General features: G+C 45.0%; 1 protein-coding gene across 1 annotated transcript in view; it reads right to left on the reverse strand.

Annotated features, from left to right (window-relative positions):
* Window positions 1-24,339, reverse strand: part of ATIC (5-aminoimidazole-4-carboxamide ribonucleotide formyltransferase/IMP cyclohydrolase) — a 58,052-nt gene extending 33,713 nt beyond the window's left edge. The window contains exon 1 of the mRNA XM_073633699.1: window positions 24,195-24,339. Coding sequence (XP_073489800.1) covers window positions 24,195-24,207 — 13 coding nt within the window. The 5' untranslated portion in view covers window positions 24,208-24,339. The remainder of the gene's footprint in view (window positions 1-24,194) is intronic.
* Window positions 24,340-26,376: the final 2,037 nt, after the last annotated feature.

Below are 26,376 nucleotides of genomic sequence, written 5' to 3' on the forward strand. Positions count from 1 at the left end.
AAAAAAAAACATTTTATATCCCCCATATAAATGCTCAGAATAAGGAAAAAAAAAAATATAAAATTTTATGCTGATTTTTTTTTTTTTTTTTTTTGACAAACATACAAACAGGATATTATACTAAAAAGTTGGTGAAATAAAACACCCAATTTATACTGCTTACTTGGGGAAGAGATGGAGCTAGGATGCAGTATGGGAAGATGCAAGCTGGCGGAGAGAGTGTAATGCTTTGGGCAATGTCCTGCTGGGAAACCTTGGTCCTACCATTCATTTGGATGTTACTTTGACATGTACCACATACCTAAACATTGTGCTTTCCAATTACACCCCTCATTGGAAACTGCATTCCCTGATGGCAGTGGCCTCTTTCAGCAGGATAATGTACACTGCAAAAATGGCTCAAGAATAGTTTGAGAAAGACAACAAGTTTGAGGTGTTGACTTGACCTCCAGATTTCAATCCAAATCAAGTATCTGTGGGATGTACTGGAATAAAAACAAATCCAATCCATGAAAGCCCCATCTTACAACTTACAGACTTAAAAGGATCTGCTACTGAGAGCTTGGTCCCAAATACCACAGCATACCTTCAGCAGGCTAGAGGCATCCATGGCTCAACCGGTCAGAGCTGTTTTGGCTAAAAGAGGGACCTACTCAATATTAGGTAGGTGGTCATAAAAGCTATGGTTGATGGATGTATAGCATGTATGCATTTCTCAAGGCAGACATGATACATCTATTGTAATGGATGAGAGACTTATGCTTTGCTATGGAGCATGGTGCCCCTGTAAAGAATTGGTGTTCTTTGCATAGTTAGTGGAAGACAAAGTTCCTATCTTAGTGTACGAGTGTCAGTCTTACACAAACCGTACCCAAAATGTAATTTTTAGAATAACAGCCCTTCACGTGAAAACCTTAAATAGTTTATGGAGCTCCGTGTCCTTAACACTACTCCAAATTGTCCTTGATGACCCCAAGAACATATGACCATTTCAAACCATAAAGCCATATCTGTGCAGTCATATGATACAGTATAGCACATTGGCTATAATTTAGTTATAAATCCAAGTCATTGTGCATTTCCTGTATCCACAAGCAGAGCATCAGAGCAGGAGTTTCACAATTCTATCCTTACAAGTAGATTGTACAGATAGCTCATTATGTCAGATGTCTTGATTTATCCAGAGGGAAGCCCCCTACCATATACTTTTTCATATTGTGTTGAATGGCCATTTTCAGGCAATGGATGATTTGAAACAATTGAACCTGAATGATTGTGTTTAGTTTTATTCAATCCCATTTTTTTTTTTTTAAATATAAAGTTACGTGTGCTTCGCGTTCTCCCCTTAAAATTTATCAACTATTACGTTTAAGAATCTAAATTAACCACTTCAGGTCCCGTCCATAGTCATATGATGTCTCCGCAGGAGGGATCTCCCATCCTGGGCAGGCGTCATGACATCCTGAGCTTCCCGTCCGTCTGAGGGGTGCGCCGCTGCATCACTTGGAAGCCAATGCGCGTGCCCGGCGGCCGCGATGTCCGCCATGTACAGAGGAACACCAATCGGTCTCCTTCCCTTGTGAGTCCCCTCCCTCTACAGTTAGAATCACTCCCTAGGCAACAGTTAACCCCTTCCCTGCCAGTGACATTTTTACAGTAATCAATGCATTTTTACAGCACTGATCGCTCTATAAATGTGAATGGTCCCAAAACTTTATCAAAAGTGTCCGATATGTCCGCTGCAATGTCGCAGTCACGATAAAAAAAAAAAAATATATATAATGGCAGGTCGCCGCCATTACTAGAAAATTTAAAAAATGCCATAAAACTATCCCCAATATTCTAGACACTAAAACCAATCAATATACGCTTATTGCGATTTTTTTTTTTTTTTTTTTTTTTTTTTTTTACAAAACATGTAGGAGAATACATATCGGCCTAAACTGAGAAAAAAAAAAATGGTTAAAAAAAAAAAAAAAAAAATTAATATTGGGATATTATAGCAAAAAGTAAAAAAGCTCTTATAGCGCAAAAAATAAAACCCGCAGAGATAACATACCACCAAAAGAAAGCTATTTGTGGGGGAAAAAAAAAAAAAAAATTCATTTGGGTACAGTTTTTCATGACTGCACAATTGTCATTCAAACTGTGACAGCGCTGAAAACTGAAAAATTGACCTGGGCAGGAAGGGGGTGAAAATGCCCTGTATTGATAGGAGCTCCAGGTTCCCCCCCCCAAAAAATGAAAAGTCAGCAGCTACAAATACTATAGCTGCTGGCTCTTAATATAAGGACACTTACCAAACCTGTCCAGAGGTCCAGCGATGTCCTCACTCAAGCCAATTCTTTAAATTTGCTTTGAGTGCAGGCGCCGGCATCTTAAGGAAAAACAGCAGTGAAGCCTGATGGTTTCACAGCCAGTTTTCTACAGCACATGTGAGAGTTGCGCTTTGTGAATGGTCCCGCAGTCTAGGACCTACGATGTGTCCCAGAAGGCTGCGGGATAAGGGGAGAGGGTCAAACTTCCAGATCAGCTTACCATTGTGTCATAGTTATGCAATAGAGTTTGTCTGTCAGCTTACCTATCACCATGTGTTCATCTCTAGAGACCAGCCAACTCTCACCTGACTGCTTTTATATTCTCTCCTCTAGCATGGCTCCACCCCAGCTCTTATCAGAGAACTCTATATTAACCTGTGCACTGCAGGCCAGCCATGCTGATCAAACTTTGTGCGTTTGGCTTCCTGTTCCCTGCTTGCCGTGTGCTCTACGTTTGTTTCTGTTACCGACCTTGGCATGTCTCAACTAATCCTGTCTGCTCGTGAGCCTGACCTTTTGGCGTATCCCTGACTATCCCTGTTTTCCTGTGACCCTGAACCTTTGGCGTGTACTCTGTTGTCCTTGTCTGCTTGTGGCCCCGACCTTGGCTTATTCCCTTACTATCCCTATCCTCCTATTGCCTACTGTGGGCGTGAGCTAGGGGACCCTGGGGGTCGCAGCTTGGAGCCAGTTGCAGCCCAGTCCATCCTCACCACTAGAGGCTCTGGTGAACACCTGCTGGCTCTTAGACTCCACGCCCTAGGGAATCTTACGCTTTAACCCCGGTGGGATCCATGTTGGTGTTCCAGCGGCCCTGCCTTCCTTACCACTGACTCCCATCCACAGCAGTCAGTAGTAGGGTCCACTACCTTGCGGTGCTCTCCTGATCCCAACGGTGTGCATCTGTCACCTAGCCTCAGGTGACCTGACACATTGCGCATCTGACCGGAAGTGGGAACCTGCCAAAGCCAGGTACCTGCTCCCCTGGAGAAGGAAGTGACGGCAAACACCAGACTGAGTCTGAATGTGAAGGACTGGTCTATTTTAATTACCTGGTGCACTCTCTGTTCTAATGAGGTCTGCAACCCTTTGGAAGCACTTAACCCTTGGTGATTATCTCACCAAAACTAAAGTTCATATTGTAGAGGATGCCTGAAAATTACATTCATTCTGCAGACTTCTGGGAAAATCAGTAAGCCAGTCACACAAACAGGAAATGACATTTCTGGGCGGCATTCTGTACATCAACTGTGTACAGAGGGCCTCCAGGTTTCCATATTGCATTGAGTTTTACAGAGCTGCAGTCAGAAAAGAAAAGGTAATTTTTAATAACATAAAAATTCTAGCTTGTGTAACAAATTTAATACGTTATCTTTTTGCCACAAAAAGAGCAGTTACTCATTCAGGGCCAGTTCACACTAGACTTCATGCATTTGTGCAGTCCTGTGTGGTGCGCTTCTGAAAGGCCATTCATTCATTCAATGAGCTGCCAAATTTGCAGGACTGCACAAAAAAAAAAAAAAAAAAAAAAAAAAAGGATAAGTTCACCTTTGTACAGAAAATAAATATTTTTTTGTATTAGGAGCCTTTAAAACATTGCACCCGCGTTCAGGAAGGTTCAGGTGGGGGTGTTGGGTTAGGGGGCAGCAGCTTCAGCACTGGGAACACGTTACACCCTAAAATCGGGTGGAACGTGTAACATGTTCCAAAAGGTGAACTAATCCTTTAGCCTAGGTTCACACTGAATGCGGGTTTGAAATTCAGCTGAACTCACACGATTTCAAATCAGCATTTTAGTCCAACTTCAGGAGCAATTTGAGAGACATCTGTGCGGGTTCATGCAGTGCAGGAACTACTTTTGGGAATCGGTGCGGCGCTGCACCGTTTCGGACGGTGCCGTTGCGGGCAATAGACTCAGATTTAGCATGTCAAATCGGCCCGGTGCGAAGGAGGGCTAAGAGGCAGGCGTGATTTTTAAAATCACAATGCATCATACCACACGGTACTGCAGTACCATGTGATTTGGTCCAGCTCAAATGTGCAGGCACACACACCAGATGTGGGGGTGCCATTAACAATGAATGGCATCCGCATGTGCGTAAAGAGGGCAGCGCATTCCATGCGGTGCGAGCAACACCTGTTTCCCACACTGCAATGGGGTGTACAGGCCCTAAATCACGGTCTCACACTACAGATAAGTTTGTAGATCTCAGCAGACCGTACAATGAAAGTAATGAGTCAACATAGGCTGGCCATACATTATACAATTTTGTTTTACATTTACCAAAACCATATAATATATGAGATCAAACCTCAACACTTTTGGGCGTTTTCCAGGCTTGAGCTTTTTTCACCCAATGGAAAATTTACAGTTATTTTTTTCTTTGTTCAGCCAGTGGCCACCACACATTCCTCCATCCACAAAAACAGAAAGAAGAAATTCTCCCTCATCACCACCAGGGTCAATTACAAATTGAAGCCAAACTCCTGCCACTGCTCACTCAGCCATTAAAATTAGATGTAGCATCTATCCAGATCATGCCTGATCTTTCCAGAGCCACCCTACAGCGCAGAGCGATGTTGAAGCCAGTGCTTGAGTTGGCCCAACGCGCGGGCGTCACGTATCGCTGGGGATACCCCATATCGGTGACTTTCAAGAAGAGATCACAATTTTTCACCTTACGATCCTATGCGGAACTTCCTATACTGTTTGATTTTCTAGAAACCGATCCAGTAACGGTTCCAGACTGGCTTCAACTGATCCCAAGATTTGCTAACCGCCCGGGTGGTCCAAATCTGAGAAGGCCAGGCTCACCAAGACCACAACGCACTCAACGCAGATCAAGGATCACGTCTCCAGCAGAAGACAGAGAAACCTAGAGTCGTCTGCTGTGGTGAGAATATGTATGTTGCCCCAGATGCTTTGACTTTTGCCTTTTTATCCACGTTTGTTTGGATTTCTTGTTTTTCATATTTTACTGTTCACCACTTAAGGCCCCATTCTTAATGCTGTGTAGTCTGAACTCCCCTAACAACATACCAAAAGAACCGACTGTCCGCCCCTCAGAGTTGCAGATATGAGCCATCCCCCCCCCCCCACTAATCTGGCTGCTTGGGACAGGATATGGTTACTGTTGTGACCAGGGAAGTTGGAGAAGGAGTCCTGGAATTGAGTCAGGTTAACACTGCACCCCCTAATGGTAGTCCCTGGAATAAGGAACTTTCTATTGATGAAGGGGTTTTGATGGTGACTCTGCCTGTGCCATACAGACAGCAGGAGTTAATTTCTCCCGACCCTGTCTCCACGCTATGCAATGGACAATCCGTATTGGGAATACTGTGTATCGTTACGTCACTGCTCCCTGTGCCGGAAATGTTCTATCCTGGTTCCTCACCAGTGTGTTTTTTTTTTTTTTTGTTGGAACTATCTTGCACTAAGTTACGCACACTTTAAATATGTCTGTGTATTGCCGCAGGGAACTATTTCTCAGGAATTTGAAAACTTAGGCTTAGGGTTCACTGTGAGCCACGATTGCATATCAGTATTGCGGGAGGAGGGTCAACTGGGGAGCGGGGAGAGGGAAAACAGAACATTTATGTTTTGAGTAAGAGGGGTTGGCATGGAGGGAGGAGGGAAACACTAATTAGATTGTTGTAAGAAGGGCCAGTTGGAATTTGCTCAGTTATATGGCAATAGCAATGAAGGATAAGATTGGGGGCAGACAATACAAGGGATGCAGATAGATAAGAAGTTACCAATAATAAGAATATGGTTGGCGTTTCACCTTATCTGTTCATTTAATAATGTTTGCGATGTTTACAATGCTTACATGCCTATCTTATATGTAAGGGTAGGGGAGAGGGCGGGCCGGGATCAGCTCCCCCCGGTCGTAGTCTAACCTCATCCCCATTAGGCCGAAACACCTTCCCGGAGATAACTGGAGTGTGTTTCATTGCAAGGAATTGCACCTAGTTGCCTAACAACAACTAGTACTGTAGGACGATCTTTTGGTTTGATCGTCCACCCCTTTTCATTGTTTTTGTTTTGTTTCTAGAGCTCTCTTTGCTCTTATTCTTTTTACCTTTTCCTTTTCCTCCCCCTGCTCCTTCAAGTCTTCTATTCCCTATTTCAGTACTAGCCCCCCCCCCCCCCCCCTTTTTTTTTTTTTTTTTTGTGTAAAGAAATTTCTTTTTTACTGGCGTGAGCGCGATGGATCAAATTACTATTTATACCCTAAACACCAAAGGGCTGAATGTGCCGGAAAAGCGTCGCATGCTCCTGAATGATCTTAAAAGATCTAAAGCAGATGTGGCATTTGTCCAGGAGACTCACTTTAAGACGGGTGCACCGATGTGTTTGAAAAACCGATATTTCCCAACTACATACCACGCTACCAATCCCTCAACCAAATCAAAGGGAGTGTCTATACTGATCTCGGGGAATGTGCCCTGGACCTGTAGAGACACCAGAATTGACACAGAGGGGAGATGTGTTTCTCAAAGGACTGATTGGTGATGTACTGGTGACTCTATATGACTCAGCGACTGTATACGCCCCAAATGACAGACAGGATATTTTCATATCCAAAACATTGAACGAACTGCTACCTTTTGCAGAGGGACAACTGATACTAGGCGGCGATTTTAATGTTCCTCTGTGCCCATCGGTAGACACATCAAATGGAGCGTCCTCTCTTCGGAGGGGTGTACACAAACGAATCACCAAGACACTACACGAGACCAGACTGATTGACATATGGAGACTTTTACACGCCGGAGAGAGGGATTATACATTCTTCTCATCACCACACAAATCATATTCCCGCATCGATCTTTTTCTTTTGCCTCATAACCAACTGGAGGCAATAGACAAAGTTGACATAGGCACAATCACCTGGTCTGACCATGCTCCTATTACCCTGAAATATTCCCTCTCACGAACAGCGACAACAAAATCAAGATTTTGGCGACTAAACTAAAGTTTACTTCAGGACCCCACAGTGTTAGCTGATGTCACAAAAGAACTTAAATTTTATTTTCAGACGAATGATATTGACAATTGTGACCCCGGGATACTCTGGGAAGCCCATAAGTCTGTGATCAGAGGAATCCTGATCAAACATGGTGCACATATCAAAAGGGAACGGGAGAAACAGTTATTAATTCTATTACAGAAAACCCACGATTTAGAAAAAACACATAAACAAAACCCGACCAAATCCATAGAAACAGAACTCCTTACATTACGTAGACAGACGGTAGATATACTACATTATCAAGCGAAAGCAGCTTTACAAGCGTGTAGAAAACTCACCTATGAATCGGGGAATAAATGTGGGAAAATTCTTGCAAGGGCAGTTAGACAACAGAGGTTACGCGCATATATACCACAAAATATATCCCCATCAGGGCAAAAAAGGGCGACACCCACGCAAATAGCAGATGAATTTAATCATTTTTATTCCTCCTTATATAACCTCCCGAAGTCAGGAGTCACTGACACCGCAATAAGGGAATATCTTACTCTAGCTAATACCCCCCAACTATCAGCAGAAGATGCAGCTGCCCTAGAAGAACCCATCACAATGGTAGAACTACAAGGCGCAATTAAAAACATGAAACCAGGTAAAGCTCCGGGTCCGGACGGTTTGACTCTGCAGTACTACCAGACTCTGCTGCCGATTCTAGGCCCACGTATGTTGAAACTATTTAACAAGCTTACGGAAGGGGGCCACTTGCAGAGAGACACATTAAGCGCGCACATATCCCTTATACCTAAGGAAGGGAAAGATCCCGCGGCCTGTGGTAGCTACAGGCCCATATCTCTTCTAAATATAGATCTTAAACTCCTCACCAAAATCTTGGCAAATAGATTATCCCAACATATGACTAACCTGATACACTTAGACCAGGTGGGTTTTGTCCCTACGCATGAAGCTAGGGACAACACCACAAAAGTCCTTTAATTGATCCATAGAGCTAATATATCTAAAGCGCCTTGTACCTTTCTCAGCACAGATGCTGAGAAAGCATTTGATCGGGTGAGCTGGGAATTTATGACAGCAGTCCTCAAGCATATCGGATTAGGTAACCACATGTTGCAATGGATCTCTAATGTTTACTCGTTACCTACGGCTACGGTCAAGGCTAATGGAATCCTGTCTGCTCCTTTTAATATCTCTAATGGTACCAGACAAGGATGCCCGCTGTCACCCCTTCTTTTTGCCCTGGTACTCGAACCCTTTCTAAACACGATACGCAGGAACCTAGATATCTCTGGGATTTCCATAGGGCACAGACAATACAAGATTTCCGCATATGCGGATGATCTTCTATTTTCCTTAACCAACCCGATTATCTCCCTCCCAAATTTAATTAAAGAATTTCAGATATACGGGAACATGTCCAACCTAAAGATTAATTTTGACAAATCAGCAGCAACGGGAATCAATATAACGCGATGGAACAACTTTCCTCTCTGAAGTCCAAATTTAATTTCAAGTGGTCAGACAGTCACTTCAAGTACCTGGGCACTAACATACCCAGGGATCTGAAACGCACATTTGAACTGAACTTCCCTCCAATCCTGAGCACAGTTAAAGAGTTACTCGCAGAGTGGGGCAAAGGTCTTCACTCATGGTTTGGGAGATGCAATCTAATCAAGATGTGCATTCTCCCAAAATTTCTATACCTATTTCAAGCCTTACCTATAAGAATCCCCGGTAACTATTTTAAACAAATACATTCCCTATTTATAAAATTTGTGTGGTCACACTCTCAGCCTAGACTAAAAAGATGCTATTTGACTCTACCGAAACACTATGGAGGTCTCGCCCTCCCGGACGCAAAACACTATTATCAAGCTGTGCACCTAGGGAGGATCATTGACTGGAACAGACACGACAAAACCAAACTATGGATCCAAGTAGAGAACCATCAGGTTAATATACCCTTGAAGGGGGCTATCTGGTGCTACGATAAATTACCTAGGGACATGACTTCACACCCGACCATTGGTGCCACGCTGTCAGTAGGGTTAAATATACTTAAAAACACTTCATTGACCTCCAAACAATCCCCCTTATTCCCTATTCTGGGGAATCCAGCGTTCGAACCAGGGCTAGACTATTCAAACTATGAGACACTCTGGGAGACAGGTAAAGACTGTGCATCACATTATGTGGAAGACGACCACTGGGCCTCAATTCAGTCTCTGACGAATGATAACGGGGGTTTTCAATTGTCATTTTGGAAAGCGATTCGGCTACACCATTTCCTTTACTCAATACCAGAACGGATGCGATATAACGACACTAGAAGAATACTGTAGAGGGGAGGGCACTCTGCCTCAGGTGCTCTCCAAGACATACTCGCTACTCAACACACCGACTGAACAACCAGACTTGTTATTTTTACGAAAATGGGAACAGGATCTAAAATGTAATTTTACAGAAGCACAAACACAAAACATACTTCAACTTACACTGAAATCATCCATCTGTACAAAAATTCAGGAGACAAATTACAAAATTCTGACTAGATGGTATTACACACCTCAATTATTACACAAATTTTTCCCCGGCACTTCTGATAGATGCTGGAGGTGCGGCTCTGAGGAGGGGACGCTCCTACACATTTTTTGGACCTGTTCTCTAGTACAGCAGTTTTGGGTAGCAGTAGAGACAATTGTTAAAAAATTCACGAATCACATAACGCAGAGAGATCCAGCCGTTTTTCTGTTACATGCCACCTCAGCCCCAATTAAATCATATAAAAAGTCAGTGGTCAGACATCTGTTCAATGCAGCGAAGTCCTGTATTCCAGCATTGTGGAAACAGAGTACACCCCCTACGGTGGGAACGTGGCTACGTAGAGTTGAAGAAATCAAAAAGATGGAAGACCTAATACTGACTGCCCAACACAAACAAGACAAACATTCAAGAAACTAGTTATCCTGGAACATATATATTTTCTCAGATGAAGGACAAACCTTACTAAATTCTTGAAAACCCCTTGACTAGGTAGCGGCTACGGGATAGAACCTTGGCCGGATCCATCGCGCTCGCGTCTATCTATAACCCTCCCCCCCCCCCCTCCCTTTCTCACCCCTTCCACTCTGCCCTTACTTCTTATATATATTTTTTTCTTTTTTCTGTGCAATAAGTGGTCTATTATTTCAGTAACAGACAACTTTCCATTCACACCAACTATGATGGAATTATGTAAGAATAAGCTAATATTGGGAAAATGTCATTCCGGTTATATTGTAATACTGTATGGTGGTTGATATACCTATGGACTACAAAGACGGATTCACGAATCTAAAGAGGATAAATGATGTCATAGGCCAGTTTCCATGCAGATAGAATGGAACACTTTAATGGAAAGGATATATGATGACGGTATTTGTCAGAATGCTAATAGAAAGACCACGGATGTATTATATTGATTATGATACGCTTTTTCTTTTTTCTTATTTGTTTTCTCTTTTCCTTGTCAAAAATTCAATAAAAATTATATTTGAAAAAAAAAAAAAAAAATTAGATGTAAAGTGTCTGTGTGGCATTTAGTTTGCCAAGGCACTGTTATGTTTGAATAAAATACTGATTTTACCCCCCCCCCCAGTCTGCGCAACTTAGTACAGCCAATTCCATGCAGCCGTTTCCTGTCCAAATAAAAAAAAAAGTCAGCAATATCGGCATGGCATTTCTTAGGGAGGATTTCCCAATGGTGACAACAGGGGACCATGCCTGCATAATGTGTGCGGAAGGGTCACATGTACATTGTTGTTTCTAGGCAATTGAGTTTAGAGGCCTTTTCTGGAAAGCAAAAAAATGAGTTCAGACGCTGAGTTTAGAGGCATTTCAAGCCCTAAACGCGGTAACTCGCGTGTAGCCGCGTTCCGTTTACAGGCGTTTCATTTTTGGCTATTTTGAGAAAAGTTTATTTTTTCCCCCCAAAAGCTTCTATATGCAAACGCAGCATGTAAACGTGGCAAAACAGAAGTTTTAAACGTGGGTTACTATCTGTCAAGTTAAATCGTTCAGGAGAGGTTGTAAAAACGTCCCATGTACATTAAGTCCCATGTACATTAACAGTGAGTTGCACAACACTGCACTTGTCCCCCAGTTAACCCCTTCACTGTGTCACCAAGTGCAGTTTTCACTGATTACTGTACTGGTGTCATTTGTGACACTAATCAGCGTTAAGGCAGTTAGTAGGCCCAGGTAGGTTTAGGGTACCCCCCCAATACAGGTTTAACCCCTTGATCACCCCCAAGTTTACCCTTTCACTAATAGTGTACAGATCTATTTTCTGATCACTGTATTTAGTGTCACGGGTGACACTAGTTAGTCACCGTCAGGTTGTTATGTCAGGGTACCCGCCATATATTTGTAGAAAAAAAAAAGATTTAACCCCCTGATTGCCCCCCAGTACAGGTTTTAGAGTCAGGGTCAGCGTTAGCCCCACGCAGCGTCAGATTAGTGCCAGTAGCGTTAACACCCACCAAGTATAGTTTGAACGGATCAATATCTTTGATCTGATCTATACCGGCATCCCCAGTAGTTTAGGGTTCCCAAAAATACAGCGTTAGCGGGATCAGCCCAGATACCTGCTAGCACCTACTTTTACCCCCTCTGCCCATCCCAGCCCACCTAAGTGCAGTATCAATTGATCACTGTCACTTACAAAAACGCAAGACACATAACTGCAGCGTTCGCAGAGTCAGGCCAGATCCCTGCGAACGCTAAGTTTTTTTAGGTAGCGATTGAAGCAGGCTCTGACAACCAGGTGCTCTTTTTGCCTGGGTCTCGCACTAGTTGGCCACAATGTCCAATCGGAAAGGCCTACACGTTTCTGAGCATGAGCGATGAGAGTGTAGAGGAAGTCACCATTTGTCAGATTCAGGCTCGGACTACGAACCAGTAGACAGCAGCGGCACCCTGACAGATAGCAGGGACCACTACTTTGTCCTCAGAGATAAGGTCAGGCGTCTCTATAGATCTATTGTGGACCAAAGCAATTTGTGTGCTGGTCAATTCATCGCCACTAATCCCCAGTTGACCCTTGCCAGAGAATGGAAACCTATTACGGTTTCCGAATTTAAAACTTTTCTGGGCCTGTCCCTCCTCATGGGCATAGTTAAAAAAAAAAAAAAAAATTGACAGTTACTTACCGATAACTGTTTTTCTAGGATATCTTCCAGGACGGCAAAACCTGAGAGAGATGACTGGTCCACCTGACAGGAAACACAATCAACATACATGGTTAAAAGGCCCCTCCCTTCCCCCTGCACCTCAGTTCTCCCAAAGTAATAGGTTATCCGGGTGACAGAGAGAAACTCTACCCGTAGTACTTATATTAAAACATGGGTGGGAAGTAGGCCTGCCGTCCTGGAAGATATCCTAGAAAAACAGTTATCGGTAAGTAACTGTCAATTTTCTCTAGTCATCTTCCAGGACGGCATAACCTGAGAGGATGGACAAGGAGTTCAAGGCCTACCTCAGGGCGGGACCACCGCTTGTAGCACCTTCCTTCCAAATGTCAGATCCTGGGGCGACAGCAGTTCCACTCTATAGTGTTTCAAAAAGGTATCCTGCTTCGCCCAAGTGGCTGTGCGACAGACCTGTTCTATCGAGGCCCCAGCTCTCTCTGCCCAAGAGGCTGCCAAGGATCTTGTTGAGCGGGCCTTAAGGTTCCCTGGTACTGGGGAACCGGTCTGCTCATAGGCCAATGTTATTGTCTGCCTAATCCACCTAGCCACAGTAGATTTAGACGCCTGCCCTCCCTTTCTAGGGCCACTAAATAAAACTAAAAGATGATTCGACTTTCTGTAGTCCTTTACTCTATCTAGATATGTCAATAAACATTTCCTGACATCTAATAAATTAAAATTTCCTCTCCTTCTCATTTTTAGGATTATCACAGAAGGAGGGTAAAGTGATCTCCTGAGATCTATTAAACTTAGATGCGACCTTGGGAAGATATAGTGGGTCCTGTCTAAGAACCACTCTATCCTCCAGAATCAACAGAAAAGGCTCCTTCACTGACAGGGCCTGTAGGTCGCTCACCCTTCTGGCCGTGGTTATGGCCAACAGAAACGCTAACTTAAGAGTCAAAAACTTAACTGAAATCTCTTGCGCTGGTTCGAAGGGCGCTTTCGTCAGCGCCTCCAAAACCAGAGATAAATTCCATGGAGGAAATACATTCATTCTGACAGGGGTTACCCTCTCCCTTGCCAGAATAAATCTCTTAATCAGAGGTTCTAGTGCGAGCCTCTGATCCAAAAATACAGATATGCTGCTATCTGTACTCTCAAGGTGTTTGGGGAAATCCCCTGATCCCCCCCTGCTTGCAAAAATTCCAGTACCACTGGTACTGAAGGGCAAGACACCTCCTTATCACGGCACCACTGTGAGAAGCAATTCCACACCTTGGAGTAGATCCTCCTGGTGACCAGCTTCCTGCTGCCCAAGAGGGTCTCAACTACCCTATCAGAGCACCCCTTACCCCTAAGGATCTCCTCCTCAAGAACCATGCCGTCAGTTTGAGGAATCCCGGGTCGGGGTGGAGGACTGGCCCCTGTAGGAGAAGATATCGTCTGATTGGAAGACGGAGCGGAGGAGAAATTGACCACTTTTTCAGAGTGGCAAACCAGGTCCTTTTTGGCCACCATGGGGCTATAAGGATCAGTCCACAATCTGAGCGGGCCAATTTTTGTAAGACCCGTGGTATTAAGACTAGTGGGGGAAAAGCGTATGCTAGATGGAAGTCCCAGTCCTGAGACAGAGCGTCCACTCCCTGGGATCCCCCTTCTCTGTTGAGAGAGAAAAAAACGATCCACTTTTTTTGTTCCCTCTGTGGGCAAAAAGATCTATATCCGGAGTCCCGAACATCTGACTTATCTGGAGAAAGACCTCCTGATTTAACTCCCATTCCCCTTGAAGGATGGGTTGCCGGCTTAAGAAGTCTGCCACCACATTGGCGGTTCCTCTTATGTGAACCGCCGATATGGACTGAAGATTCTCTTCGGCCCAGTTTAAGATGTTCAGGACTAGACTCAGTAGTTTCCTGGATCTGGTGCCCCCCTGACGATTCAGGTAAGAGACCGTTGTCACATTGTCTGACAGGACTTAGATCTCTAAGCCCTGAATCCTGTCTCCAAAGGATACTAACGCCTGGCCCACCGCCAAGAGTTCTCTGTGGTTGGAGGATGCCCCTGCCTGAGAAGGCGTCCAGGCCCCCTGTGCCTGGGTGTCCCCCAGGTGAGCGCCCCAACCCCAAGCGCTTGCATCAGTAGTGATTCTTGTGGGATTCAACTGGTCCCAGGGTAAGCCCACCCTGAGCTTGTCCTGATCCAGCCACCAATCTAGGGAGGTCCTTATTTTTGTTGGAATAGACACCCTTGCATCCAATGACTCTCTCCTTTTGTCCCAGGAGGACAAAAGGAAGAACTGCAGCTCCCTGGAGTGGAGCTGAGCCCAAGGAACTGCTGGAATACACAAGGTCATTAGACCTAGGACCCTCATGATACGCCTGCGAGAGCACTCCCAGGTTTCTTTTAAAGAGGATACTGCTGTAATCACCTTTAATCGTTTTTCCTCTGGAAGAAAGTTTCTGAACCTCTGTATCCACCAGATATCCCAGAAACACTTTTATTTGGGACGGTGCCAGAGAAGATTTCTCTCTGTTTACTATCCAGCCCAAGGACTCCAGAGTGAAAATCACTCTGCCTACGTCTATCTCCACCTGCTCTAGGGATTGCCCGTATACCAAAAGGTCGTCTAGGTAGGGTATAAGGGACACCCCCTGTAGGTGTAGGTAAGCTACAACCTCCGCCAGGACCTTTGTGAAGATCCTTGGGCTTGCAGCTAATCCAAAGGGAAGAACTCGGAATTGCCAATGCTGAATCCCTTCGCTCGTAAGGACTGCGAATCTCAGCAGGGACTGGTGTTTCCTGGTGATCGGGATATGAAGGTAAGCATCCCTTAGATCTATCGTGGCTAAGAACGCACCCCTTAATAGATGCCTGCGCACCGTGTATATACTCTCCATCCGGAAGCTCTTTTGTCGCAAAAACCTGTTCAACTTCCCGAGATTTAATATCAGGCGAAATTTCCCTGACGGTTTTTGAACGACAAATACATGGGAGTAAAACCCTTGGTAAAGCTCTTCCGGTGGAACGGGGATGATCACCTCCTGGAACACCAATCCCTGCAAGCTGTCCAACAGCCCTGCAGCTTTTGAAGTTTCCTTGGGGAGACAGGTCAGAAAAAAGTTTTGAGGGGGAGGGGAGAGAAGCTCCAAACGATATCCCTCGGTTACAATCTGCAAGATATAGGGACTTTCGGAGATTCTCTTCCACTGAGGGACAAAGTGGGATAATCTCCCCCTTACCCTGATGCTGGCGTCACTTAGACTGCTTGGTGGCGTCTTTAGGTCCAGAAAAGAGCAGACTACCTTTTTGTGCGCTCTTTCCCCACCTCCTATTTGCATCCTTTTTTCCCTTGAATTGATCCTGGTTAACGGAGGGACAAAAAAAGCTTCCTGCCCCTTGCTCCTTTAGCTTTGACCGGGAACTTTTTTCCCTTTTCTGCTGACCTTGACAGCACCTGATCCAGGCCAGGTCCAAAGAGTTGTGAACCTTCAAAGGGCAAACCACATAGCCTTGATCTAGACATATGGTCCCCTTCCCATGATTTGACCCAGACTGCCCTTCTTGCGGAGTTAAGGAGGGCCGCAGATTTGGCTGTGTTCCTGACAGACTCCACAGCCGCATCTGCCACAGCCTTTCCTATTATTTCTAACGAGTCTGTGATTTCTTTGGAATCACTGCCTTTAGAAACATGGTTAGAAAGTCTGCCTAACCATGCGTTTCTTGCCACGCATGCTGATGCCAAAGCAGGAGCCATGGCAGCCGCATTGGAATCCCATGCTCTGCGCAAAAGCGCCTCCGCCCTTCTGTCCATTTGGTCTTTTAGGTTCCCTGAATCCTCAAAAGACAAGTCAGATTTTTTAGAAACCTGCGACAGGGCTGCGTCTAACTTAGGGGTTTTAAAGAATTTCTGCTCTTCTTCATCCCCAAAAGGAAACCTTCTCTTCCAAGTTTTGAGTCTAAGAACCTTTCTTTCCGGGTCTTTCCACTCTCTCAAAATCACCTCCTTTAGAGCCTGATGAACTGGGAAAACACTGGACTGAGACTTTCCCAAACCCCTGTACATCTTGTCCCGGGCCGACGCCTGAACCGGAGGTTCTGGGATATCCTCAGAGGCATAGATCGCCCTAAGTAACTGCCCCATGTCTTCCACGGGAAAGAGGTGGCTAGTAGCCTCCCTGGTGGTTTTCCCGAGTGTGGCTCGGGGTTAAAATTCAGTACCATTAGCGGTAACCCCGAGCCACACTCGGGATCGCATTGCAGGATCCTGGGGCGGCTTTACTTACCTTGTCCCCGGGATCCTGCGATGTCCCCCACAGTGTCCGAGGGCTCCGTCCTCCTCCGAAGCCTCTCCGTGCCAGGCTCCGTTCCCTGCGAGCGGCGCGACGCACGGGGGCGGAGCCTGGCGGCAAATTCAAAAAACTGTCAAAATCATAACACATACAGTACTGTAATCTTACAGATTACAGTACTGTATGAAATGATTTCACATCCCTTTTGTCCCCAGTGCTCTGGCCCATACCCTGCATGCAGTTTTATGTTATATATACTATTCTTTCTGCCTGGAAACTGGAGATTGTCCATAGCAACCAAAAAGTGTCCCTTTACGTCAAAAGTGGCTTTAGACCAGCTAGAAAACAGCGATAATAAATTAGAACACTTGCAGAATTGAGCGATAGTGAATTGTGGGGAAATTTATTTTATTACTATTTTTTTTTAATTTTTTTTAATTATTTATTTTTATTTATTATATTATAATTTATGTTTTTGTGTTTCAAACTTTATCATACCCGGGATATCTACTAGACTCTGGTTTGGACAGATTTAAGTGTGTTATTGTTAAGATTTACAGACCTACAATATAAAACGCCAAATTTCCATGCAAAATAATGGTACCGCTTTCAGCACCTAAAATCCGAAATAATCATACCGCCAGGGAGGCTAGCTCTAGGACTGTCACTATCCTGGCTGTCAGCGTCTGTGTCTACACCTTCCTCTAATGAGTCCTCCTCTGACTCCTCTGGGTCCTCAAACTCCTCAACTCCCGAAGTGACAGAGGAAGAGGGTCCTTGCAAGGTTTTCTGACCCCTGTCTGAAAAACCTTCCTGAGAGGAAGTGCCTTCTCTAGAGGACAGGATTTCTCTATCCTCCGCTTTAGGTGCTATAGCCGTCTTAATAGACTGGAGGGTAGAAAGCATCTCCGACTGTACCGCAAGGAAGTCCCTTATAACCTGTGAGGTTTCCTTACTAGACAGTTTTTGTATGCACCTATAGCAAAAAGGTTTCCCATGGTCCTGTGGGAGCTGCTTATTACAATTCCCACATCTTTTTGACCTGGGAGGAGGGGGATTTTTGCCCTTCATCTTGTGAGCCCCTTGAGCAGAGCTGCCAGGATCTAGGGAGACAAAAAAGACAAAGTCCAAACTTTAACCAGTTTCCTAAGACTGTCTGTGTCTCTCTCTCACTCCCCCCCTATGGTGTAGGTAAGACCCCTCTTACTTCACCACAAAAAAACGGAAGAGGACTCACCACCACTGGCCTCTTCCTGGGCTAAGGTTGCAGCTGTTATCTCCTCTCCATCCATATCTGCTGCTTTGTGAGGTTTTCCGACCTCAAGAGAGGAGTATCATGAGGCCTCCTGCTTTTCCCTGGAGCGCTGAGTGTCTTCTCCTATACACCGATGATCGGCGCCATTTTGTTGGAGAGCCACTGTCTGAGGGAGGATTTTGGCCTCTAGTGTCCAAATCCGCCATTTTGGCATAGACCGGAAGTCGGAAGTTACAGCGCCCGGAACCGGAAATGTCGCCATCTTACTCCACCCTGGGAAGCCTGCTCCATACACAGGAGCTTCAGCATTCCCTATGAAGTCCAGGACCTCCACCAGCCCTACAAGGCACCAAGGTACCGACCTGGCTGGCGTCCTCTACCCCCTCTGTGGCCTAGACACCAGCCTGAGCTCCAGTTCCTTCATCACCTCCGTACCTGACTGGAAGGAAAAAGCATGAGGTATGTGCTCACAGGAGTTCCGGGCTACCCCTCTGTACCCGGGAGGCTCCTTGCCGGGGAAGACTCTCCCCCCCCCCGGCCATTGGGGGGACCCCCTGAGAAGGACAGGGCCATGGCTGGACCCGCCACCCTCCCCGGCTTTGGCGTCCAGCCCTCGGGGGGGGGGGGGCATCCACTCCTAGCTTCAGGTCTGAGAAAAAACAACAAAACGTTTCGCTGCCGGGAAACACAATCAAGAACTGAGGTGCAGGGGGAAGGGAGGGGCCTTTTAACCTTGTATGTTGATTGTGTTTCCTGTCAGGTGGACCAGTCATCTCTCAGGTTATGCCGTCCTGGAAGATGACTAGAGAAAAAAAAAAAAAGTGAGTTTGTCATATTGGTCCACTGACCCAATTCACCATATGCCCGTGTTCTCTGCCTCCATGACCAAGACGCGATACGAGCAGATCTTACGGTTCATGCATTTTAAAAGGACAATGAACTCTGTCGCCTTCGGGGGGGCCCGGAATTTGATCGGCTCCACAAAATTGGGCCCCTCGTAAACCACCTCAACCAACAGTTTGCAGCCTTGTTTAATCCAGAGCAAGTTGTCTGCAATGATGAGTCCCTGATTACATTTTCTGGCCGCTTTTCTTCCAAACAGCATATTCCCAGCAAGCATGCCAGATATAGGGCCAAGTTGTATAAGGCTCTGTGACAAGGCAACAGGCTATACATATAGTTTTATGGTTTACGAGGGAATAGATAGTCACGTGGAGCATGAGAACTGCCCAAACTACATAGGGAGCGCTGGTAGGATTTGTGGGACTTGGTGTCACCCTTATTCGGAAAGGGGTACCACTTGTACGTGGACAATTACTACACGAGCGTGCCGCTTTAGTCACTTGTTTAATCATAGAATTGAAGCATGTGGTACCATGAGATCTAAATGCCGGGGCTTACCCCAGTGGCTTGTAGAACCCCGACTTAGACTGGGGGAGTCTGCTTGAAGTGTAATAATTTGCTTGCAGTGAAGGGATTATCGGAATGTTTTTGTTCTGTCCTCCCTTCACGCAGATACGACTGTCCAAATTCAAACAGTGACTGGTGTTGTGGAGAAACCCCTCTGTGTCCAGGAATAAAACCTAAATATGGGAGGGGAGGACCTCAACGACCAGTTGTTGGCGCCGTACCCAATTGCCTGTAAGGCCAGACGCTGGTACAAAAAAAGTGTCTATATACCCATTTCAATTGGCTCTGAAGGCTTATGTGCTATACAAACCGTCAGGACGAACTAGATCCTTCCTTAAATCCCAGGAAGAGATCACAGCCCTTCTGTTTCCAGATGGTGCTGTGGCCCAACTTCCCAATGCAAATGCAGTGAGTCGGCTGCATGAGAGGTACTTCCCCGAAGTCCTCAGTGGTACCTCAGGCCAAAGAATACCCCAAAAAAGATTTTGTGTATGTAGGAAATGCAGATACAGGTATGACACCCGCTTTTATTGTCCCTCCTGTCCTAACCAACCTGGTCTCTGCATCAGTGTATGTTTCCAACGCTACCACACACTAGTGGAGTATTAGCGTAGGGTACAGCACTACACACTCATAGGGCACACTTTCACCGGTGTCTCCAAAGATGCCATCGCATTTTAAGATACCCGAACTTGGAACCTTTACAGTTACAAATAAAAGTGTATAGTTGGTAGTTTTATTCTATTCTGCTCTGTTTCACTGTATTTTATGACTGCAATATTTTAATGTTACTATGTTTTATCATGTTTAATTGCAGGTATGTAATTCTTTTATACTTTACTGTGTTTTATTGTTAACCATTATTTTATTTGTAGGTATGCCATTCAGTTGCAGCACTGATTTATCTTGACAGCAACAGCGTTTGCTCTCACGATATGTAAATCAGCGACTCCAGCAATGTAGGTGGTGATTTCACCACCACAGTTAAAAAAAAGAACGGTGCATGTATGCCCATCGTTAGAAGTGGGTGGATGCAGGGCAGTATTCTAATGGTGGGCATATCCACCAATCAATCTTTTTCATTCAGTCCACAGGGCTGATGCCCAACAAGGACCAGCGATGTACTGGCTTGAGTGGCTATACCAGAATGATGCCTGCAGGTTTAGGTATCATCTTGGTATTGTTCTTTTCAGCCAGCGGTCGGCTTTCGTGTAAAAGCAATCCTAGTGGCTAATTAGCCGCTAGACTACTTTTACAAGCAGTGGGAGGGAACGCTCCCCCCCCCCTCCTCCCGCTGTCTTGCACGGTTTTCTCTAGCTCTCCTGTTCCACCAGGGAACCTAATAATGCAGGGAGAGGTTTGTACTGCCCTGGCATTTTAGCTCCTCAAGAAATGAGATAGGCAGTCAAACTAAAAGCTGCATAAATTCCAGAAAACGTACCCTAGATTGTAGATGTTATAACTTTTGCGCAAACCAACACACACTTATTGAATTTTTTTTTTACCCGAGACATGTGGCTGAATGCTTTTTTTTGGCCTAAATGTATGTCTAAAATTGAGTTTATTGTACTTTTTTTATAGCAAAATGTAGAAAATATAATTTTTTCTTTAAAATTTTCGGTCTTTCAGTTTATAGCACAAAAAATAAAAACCGCAGAGGTGATCAAATACCACCAAAAGAAAGCTCTATTTTGTGAGGGAAAACAAAAACAAAAAAAAAAAAAAACGCAAATTTGGTTTGGGTACAGCATTGCATGACCGCTCAATTACCAGTTAAAGCAGCACAGTGCCAAACTGTAAAAAGTGCTCTGGTCTTGAAGGGGGTAAAACCTTCCAGGGCTGAAGTGGTTAATGTCTAAACCACTGGCAACAAAAGTGAGTACACATCTAAGTGAAAATGTCCAAACTGGGCCCAGGTTTAGGTATCGTTCTTTTCAGCCAGCGGTCGGCTTTCATGTAAAAGCAATCCTGACTCGTTAGTGTTACAAGGTCTCAGGTGTGAATGGGGAGCAATGCGTGTTAAATTTGGCATTATCGCTCTCACTCTTACTGGTCATTGGAAGTTCAACATGGCAAAGAACTCTGAGGATCTAAAAAAAAAAAAAAAGAAGATTTGTTACTCTACATAAAGATGGCCTAGGCTATAAGAAGATTGCCAAGAACCTGAAACCGAGCTGCAGTACGGTGGCCAAGACCATACAGCGGTTTAACAGGACAGGTTCCACTCAGAACAGGCCTCGCCATGGTCAACCAAAGAAGTTGAGTGCACGTGCTCAGCATCATATCCAGAGGTTGTCTTTGCAAAATAGACGTATGATTGCTGCAGAGGTTGAAGGGGTGGGTGGTCTGCATGTCAGTGCTCAGACCATATGCCACACACTACATCAAATTGGTCTTCATGGCTGTGGTCCCAGAAGGAAGCCTCTTCTAAAGATGATGCACAAGAAAGCCCGCAAACAGTTTGCTGAAGACAAGTAGACTAAGGACATGGATTACTGGAACCATATCCTGTGGTCTGATGAGACCAAGATAAACTTATTTGGTTCAGATGAGAGAGATATACAGTTTTTTATTTTTTTTTTTAACTTGTGAAAACACATTAAAACTAAACCTTATATGAGAATTTAGTGACTAGTTTACATCCACTTTATTGGTTTGAAAAGTTATGCACGTGTGGAAAAAAAAAAAAAAAAAGCTGCAGCACTTCATGCATATTGGAGTTTGGGAGACCTCCCTTGTCTGCTTTTGCACCTGAGGGATCCTGTTACTTGCTGAGTGTGTGCTGTCCTGACCAGTCTGTGAATCTTGCAAGTATGAATGTACGTTCGTTCATTTCAGTGAAGACATAACACATTTATTTAACTGGATGAGAGGCTTTGTAGAGTCATGTCTTTGCTTTGTAGAGTCATGCCTCTGAAGAACATTGCTGCATTTGCAGATTAAGCCCACTTTCACATTGGGCCTATATGGCATGCCGTTTGCCTACAATGGCACTGTCTGAATTCTGAATTGGTACAACGCTGACTTTGCGGCGCCGCACCGATTCCCAAAAGTAGTTTCTGCACTACTTTAGGAGACTTCTGGGGCGATTTCATGAACCTGCACAGATGTCTGTCAAATCGCCCCCCTGAAGTCAGACTGAAATGCTGGTTTAAAAACGTCTGAGTGCAGCTGAACTCGCATATTTTCAAACCCGTCCTCAGTGTGAACGTGGGCCAAGGGCCAGTTCACAATGCTTTTTTCTTAATGCAAAGAAAAAGAAATAAAAATGCATGGAAAGTAGGTTATATTGTTTCCAATGGCATTGTTCACAACAGTGCAGTCAGTTGCAGGGGGGGGGGGGGGAGAAGAGAACATGCTGCATTTTTCCTGCACTAGACTGGAATGCAGTACAATGCGCATAAAAAGGCACTGGAACGCATCAAAACCACACCAGAACCCAGTACAGAAGAAAAAAAAAAAGTGGGTAAATAGACCAAGTCTAGACATGCATTATTTTTTTTGCTCAAAGTGTACCTGCAGCACTTTGGTGCTCTTTCAGAAAGCAAATAGAAAAGTATATGGGAAGCTGAGGGTAACACACAAAAAAAAAAAAAAAAAAAAAAAAAAACCCACACACCACACACATGGATACACTGCACCCGTGCCGCATCACCACAGTGTGAAATCACCTTTAAGGCCCATACACGATACAAAAAAAAATAAATAAATCGGATGAAAAAATTTGTATGACGAGTTGTCTGACGATTTTCGGATTGTTAGTACGGTGCTTGCGACAGCCGATTTCGCTTTTTTGTTAAACAAAAAGCTGGATGTGCAGACTATAACATTTGTCGTATGTGGACTCACACACCCGATTTTCGTTTCATTAGTACGTTTTTCGTGCGGAAAAAAAAAAAACCAAAATCATAAGAGCAAGACTACGCATGCTCAGAAAACGAAAAGAACAAATACAAAACTATTCAACACATTACGTCACTTCCGACGTATTCTGTCGCACCAACATTTTCATATTGCGAGCAAACGCTTTACTTTCGACATGAGACTAGCATGAAAAAAGTGGAACGCAAAACTGCCCTCTAGTGTGTAAAGGTCATATTCTTGCATTTGTTCAAAACACAGAACTCTGCCCCAAAGAAGCTCATGTACTTTTCCCAGCTTCAAGTGACAACGCTCAGGTGTGAACAGGAATCACTGAACAAAACCACCTGATCTAAAAGGAAGCAAAGATGTTCCCACAAACATTTCATACAATCTCCTCCAATCGTATGGAATAAAGATGCGCCCACACACCCTTTTGAGTTCTACACATCTGGTAGAATGCACAGATTGGAGCACACAGAAACTGATGCCACTGTGCATAGTAACCAATCAGCTTCCAGATTTTATTCAAGGCTTATTAGAACAAGCTGAACCTAGAAGCTGATTGGTTACTGTGCACAGCTGCAGCAGTTTTAGTAAACTCTCCCCCATTGTACCATGCATGGTCAGTTCATCTCACACCTTGAAAAATAACAGAATTCGATCTTCAAAGCAGAATTTGAGCTGGTCATACAGAGCCTTGCAGCTGGTATGTGATTACAGAGGAGGCAGAGGCTGCTCAGAAAGGTGTCATGCATGTATACAAGGGGTTAGGTGGGAGGCAGAGAGAGGGACTGATGCTACAAGGCAGTAAAGACAAGCAGTGACAGATATGACGCAGAAAAGAGAGAGGACACTGCGACACAAACCATGACAATAGGGGACTTGCCGCCTCCACTCACCTAGTTCTGCCATCTTCTTTCCTCACACAGGACACACACGTGGGCACAACACGCTGCTTCCTATTAAATCTTGGATGGTAGAAGAACGATACTGATGTCATGACCATGTGACCAAGAGAGCTAGAGAGGCGGGGTCATGGGCGGAGTTATGGTCAGGGAGAGCAGCCAGAATGGAGAGTTTGATAAAAAGAAGAAAGAAAAGTCTTGAGTTTTTTCATGCTGCTGTTCTTGGCGGAGACAATCTGCAGATCCATGCCGGGAAACAGGATTTTAAATAAACCCTGGGATCTTGTTGTATTGTAATACACTGTTGCACAGTTTTTCTTTTTAAACCCAGGACCCCACTGTATCTGGTCTCCCACACTACACAGAACATGGAAATGTAATAGTTTTAGTAAATATAAACTGCTAAATACCTTTTCTCATTTGCAGTTTACAGCAGTCGTGTGACTTCTATCAGTGTCTGGTTAAAACCTTTAGGAGGAGCTTTCATTCTCCCCTGATTGTCCTATGAGGCTGCATTAACCCTGACCCTCTGTCTGGACAGTGCTGATTGGCCCTGCGCCGATCACATGCACCCTCCCAAGAAAAAAAAAAACTCTAGCAATACACACCAAACTAAGGCCCCTTTCACACTTGGGCGGTAGGGGGCGTCGGTGGTAAAACAGCGCTATTTTTAGCGCTGTTTTACCGCGGTATTCAGCCGCTAGCGGTGCGGTTTTAACCCCCCGAAAAAGGGTTAAATCCATTCGTATAGCGCGGCTGTATTGCCGCGGTATATCCGCGCTGTCCCATTGATTTCAATGGGCAGGAGCGGTTTAGGAGCGGTGAATACACCGCTCCTTCACCGCTCCAAAGATGCGGCTGGCAGGAGATTTTTTCTTCTCCTGCCAGTGCACCGCTTCAGTGTGAAAGCCCTTGGGCTGTCACACTGAACAAACAGAGGAGGCTGTTTTGGGGCGGTTTGCAGGCGGTATTTTTAGTGCAATAACGCCTGCAAACCGCCCCAGTGTGAAAGGGGCCTAAGCATCTGCAGATTGCCCTCAAGGCTCTGTTCTATCAGGAGATGGATTGGGGACTGTGGAAAAAGGGAAGGATCAGAGAAGACAGGATCAAACAGCCTTTTTATTTAATGCAGAGCATTAACCCCTTAGGTTCCACAGTGATTATAACAAGCATGCTTTTCTGCATATACAGACTAATTTTACTGTTGTGGTTTTAGTAACACTTTAAGAAGTGCCTTTTCCTCAGAGTTTGCGTTAATTATACTTTATACTCCCCCTGCTGGTGACGCTATCAGCAAGTCCATATCTATTCCCAGTGTTATATGATGTATACTAGCCAGGGCCGGTGCAAGGATTTTTGTCTACTTAGGCAAATGTGTATTCTGGTGCCCCCCTCTCCACCCCACCATCCTGCCACCCCCTTCCCACCATAATGCAACCCCCCATCCCCAGTATCCACAGCTGTGCTGGGACTTCCTTCACATTGCACCCGTATTTGTGATGGGGTGCGCCATGAAGGACGTCTCTTCAAATCCCCCCAGGACAAATCCACCATCCAATCCCCCTCTCAGCAAAATCCTTTCCCCACTTCTAGCACAGATCCTCTCCCCCCGGTTCTCCCTTTGCGCACAGCCGCCCCCCATGTCCTGGGTCAAATCCCCCCCCCCCCCCCCCGCATCGTTCCCAGCACAAATCTTCTTTGCCCCAAATTCCTCTCCCCAGTTCTGTCACAAATCCTCCCACCCAAATCCATCATTCCAGTACAACCCCACCCTACAAATCCTCTCCCCTTCTTATTCAAATCCATACTTTCCAATTGTCCAGGTTTTGTCCAGGACCTTTCTGAAAAGCTCCTGGACTAAGGGCCTGTTCACACCAGAACACTGTGAGGGAAACCCACATTCTGTGTGTATTTCCCACACCGCATTCTAAATGCACTGCAGTTGTGATCTGCAGTGGGTGTCAACCTAATAACTCCCAAAATGCAAGTTGCAAACACAGCATGTTTGCTTGCACCAGATCGTATGATCTGAAGTACCATCTGTGCATGCGTTTCAAATGAAGAGGCTGAAATCGCATAGTACCCGGAAGACATGTGAACGTGCTGTGCGTTTCTGTGCAATTCATGGTGTGAACAGGCCCTGAGTCCTGGAGCCCAGTGCTGAAAAAAGTTCCAG

The sequence above is a fragment of the Aquarana catesbeiana genome, linkage group LG06 (genome assembly GCF_042186555.1).
Source record: "Aquarana catesbeiana isolate 2022-GZ linkage group LG06, ASM4218655v1, whole genome shotgun sequence".
NCBI classification, from domain to species: domain Eukaryota; kingdom Metazoa; phylum Chordata; class Amphibia; order Anura; family Ranidae; genus Aquarana; species Aquarana catesbeiana.